The 12,235-nt window shown below is 28.6% G+C and overlaps 1 protein-coding gene across 3 annotated transcripts in view; it reads left to right on the top strand.

Annotated features, from left to right (window-relative positions):
- The window catches only part of LOC132918352 (uncharacterized), a 51,815-nt gene that overhangs the window by 28,419 nt on the left and 11,161 nt on the right, over positions 1–12,235 (top strand). For 2 of the 3 annotated variants that reach the window (XM_060979546.1, XM_060979549.1), the window contains exons 3-9: positions 7,739–7,927; positions 9,717–9,899; positions 9,979–10,158; positions 10,243–10,388; positions 10,473–10,698; positions 10,911–11,037; positions 11,102–11,404. In XM_060979546.1, coding sequence (XP_060835529.1) covers positions 7,739–7,927; positions 9,717–9,899; positions 9,979–10,158; positions 10,243–10,388; positions 10,473–10,698; positions 10,911–11,037; positions 11,102–11,404 — 1,354 coding nt within the window. Of the gene's footprint in view, positions 1–7,738; positions 7,928–9,430; positions 9,635–9,716; positions 9,900–9,978; positions 10,159–10,242; positions 10,389–10,472; positions 10,699–10,910; positions 11,038–11,101; positions 11,405–12,235 lie in introns of those variants that run through there. The other variant, XM_060979555.1, reaches the window with a different exon arrangement.

Genomic DNA, 12,235 nt, shown 5'->3' with positions numbered 1-12,235 from the left:
GTCTTCAGTTAGTTTTAATTAATAATCACTAGTTTAAAAGAGTGCCGATGCCATACGAATAAATTTTGCTTCTAGACGTAATGGTGCACTGCATCTCAGTTGTTCTAAACGAGGAGTTTGACTAAAACATCAAGTATGTAAAAATGACTAACAAATAATAATATTCATATAAATCATTGTCAAGAAGTCACTATGGCGCGTTTACTTGGACAGTGGATAACAGTTATTTTTTTTATTATTAAAAAAATGTTGTGTTTGTGTTTTCTTCTTTAGTAGCTGTTATAGTCCATCTAGTATTTGTTGAATCCATTATGCCATACCATTTTTTTCTATTTTCATTAATTTCTAACTTTGTTCCTTGCGTATATTTTTCAAGGTTTAACTTTAACATGTCCATCCATTGTTTGTCTGGGAAGACCTTTAGGTCTTCTACCGTTAATTTTACGTATCATTACCCGTTTCCCAATACCATTATCTCCCTATACACGACCTGTCCATTCTACTCGTTTCTCCTGATAAACGCTTTTATGTTGGGTTATCAATTTAATCATATTATTTATTTAATGTTTATTGTTATAGGTATTGGTTTATATTTTATCTTGTTTATTATATAGTTTAATATATCGCATGATTTATTTTTTAATAATTTATATTAACCATTTCAGTCCATTATTAGTATTATATAATATTTACAGTGGATAAAGAGTCAATTCTGAAATAATGGATACCACTCAAATAAAAATCATACTAAAAATTTTCAAATAATCTCGTGCCTAAATTTATAGCTTTTATATGTTTATGTTTAATTATTTCTTTAGATATTTACGTTATAGCTATAATAAAGTTACGTTTAGATACACAAAAATGAAAATATCGAACCTATTAATACCGAATGATATTTTTTCTGTAAGACGTTACCTCTGAATCAACCCCATCCTCCCTTGCCCAATAACATCCTTTAAAGTGAACCAATAGTATATGCGTATTTCGGTCAACACGCCTATAATCTTCTGTGAAAATATTGTTTTTTCCATACGATTGGTTAATTACCCCAACCACATTCCATTATCACGTTATTATACTTTATGAAAATACCGTTTTAAAGAAATAAAAAATTCCATGTACATATTAGGAGATAACATAGTTAGTCGGAAATCTCAGAAAAACACGTTATGATCATAAACTCGAGACGATCTGCGCAGCCAAAGACCCGTCGATCATTAAACAAAAAAAAAAAAAATCAACAACAACAACAACAGCAGCAGCAGCAGCAGCAATAAAGAGATCTCGGAACTGTGGTCGGCGGTCCTATTTGTTTTGCGAACGAGAGTCCAGTGAACCCGCGGGAGAGCTTTCCCTATTGCAAAACAGTATTGCCGCCGTTGCGTAGCGCTTTCACCTCTTGTTCCGCGAGATAGTGGCGCGCACGCGCCCGCGCCCGCGCTCCGATATTAAAAAAAACTCGACAGATCGACGACTGAACAAAACCAGAGTGACGAAGAAGAAGTAATGGAACAACAACAACAACAATAACAATAACAAAAACAACAACAAAATACGTTCGCGCGACATGACATCGTAGAGCAAATTGCTGGAGCGCGCAACCGGCGACGATTTAAAGTTCGGTTGTCCTAATATAATGTATTATAACTGTTACTGTAGTTACTCGTCGTCGCAGTGTCGTCGGCGGCGGCGCGCGTACCGCCGAACCGACGGTGGCTCGGTGACTGCTGTCAAACTAACCGCCAACCGGGCGGCGGCGGCGGCGATCGCACCGCGGCGCAGACGTTGCCAGATTCATTCACCTCTCGGTCCTTCATCAGCGGGGGCAAGTGCACGACGCTGGTTCCGTACCCGTCGCCGCGACTCGTTGGAGTTGCCCGTAATCGGTGTCGGCGGTGGCGGTGGCGGCGGCGGCTTGTACGTTAAAAAAAAAAAAATGTATTACTCGTTGCCCGCGAAACCGCCGCCGATGCTTCTCCCCCGCGGAAACTCGTCGTCGACGCCTCGCCCTTACTTGTCTCCTCCTTTTCGTCTCCCACTCCGTTTGACCGATTTATATAATAATACAATGCGCTGTTGCGACGAACGCCGTCGTCATGTAAAAGAACACGTCCCCTCCTCACCGCGTCGGATTTATTATTATTATTATTATTCTGGATGGCGAACGGCTTTTGTCTGTGCAGACGACGAGTTCTCTGGACCACGAATAGACTATACATATTATATATATATATATATATATTTCTCGCTCTTTGTTCGCTCAGCTCTGCGTTAGTGCCGAGTGACGATAGCGGCCTAATTAACGTTTTACGGTTCGTCGTATTCAATTTATAAAAAAAAAAATAAATGTAAAAAAAACTGCATATTATTATTACACACACACACAACAACAAATAAATCGTCGTTGTGGTAGTAGTGTAAGTAGTAGTAGTAGTAATAGTAGGCATTGAAGTTGTTATAGTTGTGTATAAAAGTATTGTAGTAGTTTATTGTTAAAAGTAGTACTCTCTTACAAATTATTTTATTATAAAATAATATATCAGAGATGTAATACTTTAAATTCATCGATGTTCCATAATATTATATGTACCTTCTGTATATTCATACATAAATAAGTTAGAAATCAAAGATTTGAAGCATACTTGTCCGAACTCTTATTGCTACAGTTTTTGTTCAGTATAACAGTTTAATTTTTATAGAACAGTTTTATTTGGTAATTTGTATCTGCTGCAAGACTATTATGGATAGGATGCGCAATGTCTATCAGAGCGTTCAGTAGGATTTGCATTGAATTATTTTTCTAATAGGAGAAATATTTTAACATTAATTTTTATTGTTTTTGATAAAAGTTATTGTGTAATATTCAACTTATTTATTAATTTTAAACGATTTATACTATTTGATTATCCTACTATGTTAATCGCGACATTAAATTGTTCTTATATACTTTATTATTAGGTTGTTATGCTTTGAAACGAATTAAAATATTGAATATGTAAAGCATTAATAAAAATTATTTAGATTAGTAATGTGATAAAAAGTAATAAAAATAATGTAATAGGTATCTACATCAAATGTTTTATTATTAGATCTGTTATTTCTAATTGTTTTATTTTTTAATTTATGACCTTCGTATTACTAATTATTTTTTGGCACTAGTTATATAATATGTACTTAAATTAGGGCAAACTATTTTCTTTTGGATAATTGTAAAAAAAATTATTTCACAATACTTACTTTTGTTACGATTAATAAAATTGTTCAGGTATTAATTCACGTGAAACGTATATTATGTACAACACCTCATTTAAATTTTAGACTAACATTTTTTAATATTTTTTGTAAGCTATTAGAATCGAAGTAGATATTTTAATGTTGAAAAATGTGATTTTTAGCCTAACATTATTAATGACATAATAATTAAATATATGATTAGTAAATAATATAAAGTTGGTACCTAGATAATAATATATACCTATTTAATAACCAAGGATCTTGGTTTGATAGCATTCGTATTTATATTTATCAATATACCTAAGTAAAAATATAAATTATAAAAATGTATCAATCATCATTTATTTTTTCCTAAAGGTTATCTTGAATATTTCATATTTAGTTTTAAATTTATGTACAATATAATATGACGTGTATGAACTGTAAGAAATGCACAAGTATTTATAACATAACCTATTTGGTTCGTAAAAGAGATATCAAATTATCTGTTTTGTACTAAAATTAGGCAACTAAGATTCATGTTTTAAAATATTTTTTATCCTTGGTAAAATAGTTAGGATAAGAAAATTAACTTTATCCCCATCATATAAGATTAAAGTACAATAATATAATAAAATATTAAAATGTTTAACTAATACTAAAGAAGTATATACAGTATATATTAATGCATAATATATTTAATATACGTATATCATATTAATTAGTTAATAATATCGAGATTTTTAAATTTAATATAAACTAAAATTAATTTACCCAAGGTAAAATAATTTATTATATTGATAATGCATGTTTTATTATAATTTTTTTTTGGAATTAATAATGCTATTTAGGTATTTAGTAATGGATATTATTTTAATTTACTAAAAATAAAAAAATTAATTAAATATTTATTTATTTCATTGGTTTACAATCTAAGATTTTAACATATTTAATATAGCTATTTTCTCAATAATACATATTACAATAGATACATGATGATGTAATGTTAAAAGTATAATTGTGATATAAAAATAAATTATTATTTTAATTATTAAATTAACTTTTTTTTTATTTTGATCTATAATTTTAATTTAATTTTCAAAATTACTAAACTGTACAGTTATAGTATACAGTTTCAAATTATAATATAATAATTCCGTGTCATATACACATATTATGAATATGCATGCACGGTGTACATATAATAGACAAAACATTTTTCTAGGCCAGTTTAAAAAATATAAAAATGGTCCTCTACCTCCACTGAAAAAATAATTTTTCGATTCTTTTTCTATTTCGTGACGATTAAATTCTAAGAATACCTAGCTAGTTTGTATACTTTAGTGGTTGGTTAGGTTAAGTATTGCAATTTATTTCTTTATTATACATATTTTGTATATTTAATCTAAGGTATCTACTCACTCGTATGTATAGTTGAAAAATCGTACTCATTTACCGTGCAGACATTACATTTTTTTTACAAATCGTATAATAATATTTTTCATTATTGTCCCTTATCTCACATCTGTATATTTTCTAAGGAAAACTCTCTATCGGCATGGATGAGGCTTTGGCTTGACTCATAGTTTTTCCTTTTACGTGAATAACTTGTTTTGGAGACGGTTTAAATAAACATCACTGTTATTATAATATTAATTTATCGATGTCGTGCAAATATCTCTTGTAGCATTTAATTGTATTAAAATAATATTTGGTAATCTTGATTAATTAGAACACGATTCCTTATTGATAGATCGTACGAATCGTGGTTGTGTATTATCGCTGCTCATGATTATTAGCGATCGTTATTTGTCGTCAGTTATTATTTTAATTTTTAATTAATCCCACTATTGCATAATGTTTGTAAAGGGAAAAATACCTAAAAGGAAATTTATTAAAGGATCGCTAGTAATTTGTTACTCTTGTTTAATTATTTGAATGTTATTGAATGTTATATTTCAACGGTGTTAATTAATTGTCATAATATAAATAAAATTGTATTCCATGTCCTCTGCTCCTTCTAGACTTGGTAACTTAACACCTTATATTGATAATTGATGTTACTTATTATTATAATGATAATATTTCGGTAATTGTGTAATTTATATTATTTATCTATTAAAACGAAAAATGTAGTTTTATATTAGGTATTTTGAAGTTTTATTTTATACATATGTTTTATTCGATTTATGGGTTTATTTATTTTTGTTATTATTTATATCATAATTCATACGTGAAGAGGCAAATGTGTTCAGAGTGTACAGCATCTTAATCGGTCTTCAAATGTGTTGGAAGTTTTGTCCCTCTATTCCACTTATTTATAAGTTTGTTTTCCTATTAAAAAAAAAATCACCTATATTTGTGAGAATGAAAATATTACCTCCTGACATTCAAATTATAAATACAAACAAGAAATATAATTTTTTCATACCTTTGTTAAAACTTATGCATTCAGATTCAATGTACTATAATATGAATTTAATATTTTTAAAAATTGGTTAAAAAGTCAAAGTTTAAAAACAAATTATTTTTTTATTTAGGTAGGTAGGTGCACACAAATTATAAAAAACAGTTATAGGTACAGTTTATGTGTAAAAACGGTTAGGTTGATTGACTAGAATATCTAAAAATATCCTAAAATGTAATAAACAAGAAAAATGACCCAAAATAATAAAATTATATTCAATATAAAAGTTTAAATTATTAATATAATCAATAATAAATTTTATTTAAAAAATTCATAGCATACAATTTTGAAAATTCATTCACATCATTTTAAATTTTTGCTAGGATTACTAAATCATCAAAGAGCTGAAACAATTCATTTTTCTACATATGTGTAGTTCTACTGAATCACCTTAAGAGAGTGCGTACCTCCCACATGTACTGTCTGTCTAACACACTATACATTGAAAACCTACATACCGGCTCTTACTACAGTTTATTTATATAGTTAATATTAAGAAATATTATACAATTATTATTAAATTTACTCATTAACATATTTTTAAAGGACTATATGAAAACTACTCAAGCCAAGAGTATTTTTTACGGATTTTTATTTGAAAACTAATTATATGAATTTTAAAATATGAATTATTTATAGTACTTTTAAGTTTCTCTAAAAAGTACTGCTAATGACAATATATAGTTATATACTTATATTCATTGATCACAATTCATAGTATATTATTATAAACAGTCAACGATGGATCAACCGTGGTGATCTATTGTTTTCAAAATCCGTTTAGAATCAGTTCAAAATAATTTTATCTTCCTTACCTTTAATTTAATTTATATTTTCTTTAATAATTATTAATTAATAATAAATATTTTTTTCAATTATTAATCTATTTAATTGATCACGTGAAACGGTGTTTGAATTCGCAACGTTAAAAGATCACTTTGGAATGGGATTGATTAATAGTTCTATTATGTGTTCAATAACACCACCTATGTAGATAATAGAGTATAAAGTATTGTTTAATTAGCTAACCGCTGGCTGTTTTTATTTCCCCATAGTTTATTGTATTGGTAGTAATCATTGATCAAATAATTTGATACAACTATCATTTATGTATATTAAACTATTATTGATAATAATTTTTTTGTCATCCAAATTCCAAACTACTCAGTGTGTTCATATTCTATTCTTTTATATTATTTACTACCTATTGATTACTAAAAATTGCCAAATCCCACAATAAATTTTAAGTTAAGTGGGCAATGGTCCTTAAAACATAAATTAAAGTGGATTTTTTTCGATGAAGGGCGTACAGCTTCTATTAATCACGCCTCGTAGCTCCGCCCCTTGATCTATTTTTATTTGAAGTTTTAAAAAGCATTTATTTTATATTTTGTTATCATATATAAATATAATATAATATGACTAATGAATATTGTTTATTTTTGTTTTAAATATTAAATCGTTACAATTCGTTTACCTAATGTAATCAATAAGTGATAAATATTTCGATTAGCTTTTAGAAATTTGTTTTGATGTTTTAAAAAACATCGATGTGTGTTTGTAGTGTTATTCTATATTAGTTTAAAGGATACATGAACTTGACCTTGCATAATAAATAATTAAATTGTTTAATTTCTAACTGTGCTACTCTATTGCGTTATAGCATAAAAACTATTGTTATTATATATTCTACAAAGTATATGTATATATAAGATACTAAAGATAAATACAAATAATGGCTACAGATGTGTGATTTGATATATTTCCTTTGAGTATAGCTTAGTGTTGGAAATAGGGAATTATTAACTAAGTAAACAAGATTAAATCGTCCCCGAATGCGCAGTTTTGTTTTTAAATATTTTGAATACCCCTTACTTCCTTACATATCCCGGCAATATGATTGAACTATAGTGAAAATATGTAAACACCAATAATTTTGTATTAGTCGTGGCAGATATCTCGTGATATTTTCGCTGTGTTGGAAAATTAATTTGTATAATCAATTGTTGTCTGGTGTACATTCATGACTGAAAAATTTTCTCTCTTTTTTCACAGGTCTCCTCTAGAGGAACTAAGCAGCTTTGAACGTTCTAGTCATTTTTACGATCGTGAACGAGAGGCTAGCTACCGCGGACGACCAACCGCTGCCGCCTACCACGTTGTATCGCCGATTCAAGGATCGACCGACCCGCTCCGAACTCGACCTCGTGAGAGGACCGTCTTCAGGGCGTACCCGCATGAAAGGTAATTAACATCTTCCTACTTCATGAAGAAACATAGCTATTATAGTAGGGGAGATTGATGAAGTTTTTCGATTTAATTGGAGTGCTAGGTTTTTAAAAGAAAGTTATCTCAACGATATATTTTCGTTATTATTTGGACGATTTTGATTGAAAATATCGTACCTAAACTTAGAGTATAACACAAAATAGCCCCCTAGAGCTTATTATTATATTATTGACTATTTAATATTAATACTATTGTAGAGGTTTAAAATGAGATAAGTATCTAGTATATTTATGAATCGTGGTAAAATGGTACTACAATCCAAGATAAATTAGGTTTAAATAATTAAATGTTAATATTAATGAAACTAATTATTATGTTTGGTTACATTTTCAAAGTTATTTTTTATATAGGTACCATTAAGAAGACATAATTGCTTGTGTGCGTTGTCTTACAAACCACAAATTTACAACAGCAAATTTAAATTTAGCAGAATTTATTTTGTATAGTTAGTTTTAAAACAATCACTAAATTAATTCTGCTGAACAAATATTTACAATGTTGTATGTTTGTTAGCAGAGACAACACACGAGGGCATCACGCCCCTTTAATGTACATTTTATTTTGAAAATATCTATCGGTTTAATGGCTTACCAAGTATAGTTTTAAATAGAAAGGATAATATTAAATATAACAGGAAAGAGAAAAATATTAAATACTATAAGAGGTAGAAATTATGAATATATTTAAAGTTAGTTAATATCAATGAATTTATTTTTTTGAATTTATACGAATAAACGAACTAGGAATACGTGTATAGTGTGTTTACCTTATGAATGAATTAAAAAAAATTGTATTATTGTGTATTTGTGTTTATTGTACCCACGTATTGGAATGAAAAAAGTTATTTTAGAAATAAAATGATAGGGTATTATAATAATATTTTTGTTTTAAATATGCTAGCATATACAATTTAAAGTTTAAACTAATTACTATATTATTCGTATTGTACATTTGTATACTATATTGTCTTTAATATATTTGTACTATATACTATTCGAATACTTTATTCAATGATTTCAGTATAAATAATAATATATTAATTATGTATAGGTACCTAATCTACATTTATTTTTCAGTTTAGGTATTATTATTCTAGAATCTAGTTCATTGAATATATAAGTAAATAAATATATATAATGTTAATTATTAATAAAATCGATTTTAAACTGTAAATAAATAAATAAATAAACAAACAACTGCTGAAGTATTATGCAAGTGTAATTTAGGTATGCAATAATTATGGTGGATATTCAATTTTCCTAGCGTTTATGGACAACCGACTGTCACTATAGTATAGCAGTATTGATTTGTTAGTGTTTACGACACGAGCGATAGAGTAGAGTGGGCGTGAGGGTGGAAGGGCGCAGAGTCCTGGCTCTTGCAACCCCATTAGTATTCCAACAGTTCCCTGGGGTTCTTTGGACGTTATTGTCGTGTGTGCGCGCAACGACTCTCCATCATTAGTTCGATATTTTCATTCAAAGTCGTCTATTTCAAATATTCTGAAATATTTTAATTTTTTCGTGATCTACATATTGTGTATTTAATATTTAAATTTTGTTATAAGCATACAACATGTCGTAAATGGTTAATAAACGTGTGTCAGTGTGTATATTTGTATGAACATGTTACACAATAAAAAATGTGCACCATGCATGTTTCGTGGGTAGATTTTTTTATAGTGAAATAGCAACAGGTCTATTTTGTAATGGTAAAACATAATATATTTACGTTTGTTTTATAGCGTTGTCACTTCGAGTAGAGGTCATCACCATCGTGTAGGTAGCTGGGCTTTTGAAGCCAACAACCCAAGGTTCAATCACCACCTAAGTAGTTGTAGTTCACCGGATTTAACCTACCCGGAAGATAGACGGGTAGATCCACCTATAATAATCGTCCGGAATAAACAACACCTAAAACCCCCTAGGTATGTTCAATATTGTTATATTTTTATTTTTTTTATATAAATAAATTTATTATTTCTAATATTCATATTCCTTATATAGTGAGTCTAGGGGTTGTAGTGAGGATCGTTCTGGTTCACCCTCGAGCTCTAGTTCGGCTGCAAGTCATTCAGAGGCAAGTAGTTCGTGTAGTTCATCTTCATCACCTAGCCCCACTCCACAGCTGCCACGCAGTCCTAGTCCAGGTCCCGCATTATCCGACAAGTCTTCTTCAAGCCATAGGTATTAATGACTTATATATTTTAATTATGCAATATATTTTTTAATTGAAAATGTACATACTTTTATTATTATTATTGTTTTTAGCCTTCACGGTAGCTCGAAGAGCAGTACGGTTCCGTCCCACACCATTTGCACACAGTCACCGAACTTAGAAAGTCAAACATCTCTTTCACTTGAACAGCAGAGGCATAATGCAATTTGTATAAAAAATTTACCTTTGAGGTCCAGTGGTAAGTTAACAATTAATTTGTGATTAAATTAATTTATTTTTTTAAAAGCTGATTGAAAAAAATTAAAAATTGTGTTTTTTTTAGATACCAGTCTTAAAGATGGTCTGTATCATGAATACAAACGACACGGCAAAGTGACGTGTGTCAAAGTGGTGGGCCAAGGGTGCGAAAGGTACGCCTTGGTGTTCTTTAAAAAGACTGAAGATGTTGATAAAGCTTTACAAGTATCTCACGACAAGTCGTTTTTTGGTTCTAAAATTGAAGTTTCTTCATACCAGGGACACAAAGATGTGGATGACAATGAAAGCAGGTAATGAATTTATTCATATAATTTCTTATTAATTCTCTATTTTAGTCATTTGTTTATAATCCTTGCTTCTATGTTTAATTTATATGAATAAGTACCTAATTCTGTACACACTTTAATTAAAAATTTGCAGAATTATCGGAAAATAACCAATAAGTTTATTAATGTAATAGTTTTACTATGAATTTAATTGATTAATATATATTTTACCATAGGCCGATTGAAACAGATGTGGATGAGTTTCATTCAAAAGCAACCAGAACTCTCTTCATCGGTAACTTAAACAGCAATACAATAGCGGCTGATTTAAGGAAAAATTTTGAAACATTTGGTGAAATTATTGTAAGAGAATTTATAGTTTTTAATTAAATAAAAGAAACATTTTAAATACAATTTTTTATTTCAGGAAATTGATATTAAAAAAGGGAATAATATCAATGGCAGTACAACAGGCACATATGCATTTGTCCAGTACATTGATATATCCAGTGTTGTAAAAGCTATGCGTACAATGGATGGTGAATTTCTGGCAGGAAGTCGTATAAATTTAGGTTTTGGAAAATCTTTGGCGACTACATGTGTTTGGATTGACGGTGTTGCTGAATCGGTCAGTGAAAAATATCTGGCATCTCATTTTAATCAGTTTGGCAGTGTTACTCACTGTGTAATTGACCGAACCAGAGAACATGCTTTGGTGTTTTTTCAACAGGTAATTTTTATTTTAATATGAGTATATTATTATTCATACATTTTGAATGTTTATGATATTGATTATTAGAAATTTAATAATATTCCACTTTTTTATTATTAAAATAATAGATGCTTGTGTACTTTTAGACTAACCGTGATTATTAGTTTACTCATAGTTCTTTGAGACAAAGAATAATATGAAAACAATTGTTGCTTTTAAAGTATTGATAGATACACATTTGATAGTTTTTTTTATATTTAACTATGCATTTATAATTAATCTCCTGTTTTTTTTTTAGATTTCTATTAATGAAATCTTTAAAATCATAGTAAATTGGTTTTTCAAAAGAAATAAAATTAAAAAATTAAAAATAAATATTTACACAAATTTACCTCATCATTATTTTATTACTAACATTTTTAAATATTTAATGATGAATGATGAATTTTGTAATATAGTATTTATTTTTTCTATCCATTGTTGGATAAAATTTCCAATGTTTTAAGACTCTTGCTTGTATCCAATATTGCTTTAACTTCATTATTTTCTTCATCCCCTAATTTTAAAATATTTTTAAGTTTTTATTTATTTATTTTTTTTTTGTCTGTAATACCATTTTAGAGTACTAATAGTGCTTTGATTTTTAAATAAATTTTTTTTATATTTTATGAGAGTATGAAAATTAATTTTTTTACGGAATTGTGTAAAATAGCGATATGTTACAATTTAAATATAGGTAATAATATATTATATCCTACTAATTATCCTGGATTGACAAATCATCTTCATTCAGAATCGTTTATCGTGTACAATGATACCTGTCATTGCATTTAAATTTAACACATCCAT

This window comes from Rhopalosiphum padi, chromosome 1 (genome assembly GCF_020882245.1).
Source record: "Rhopalosiphum padi isolate XX-2018 chromosome 1, ASM2088224v1, whole genome shotgun sequence".
Classification (NCBI taxonomy): domain Eukaryota; kingdom Metazoa; phylum Arthropoda; class Insecta; order Hemiptera; family Aphididae; genus Rhopalosiphum; species Rhopalosiphum padi.
The sequence above is the reverse complement of the archived record's forward strand: the minus strand, read 5'-3'. Positions and strand labels throughout refer to the sequence as shown.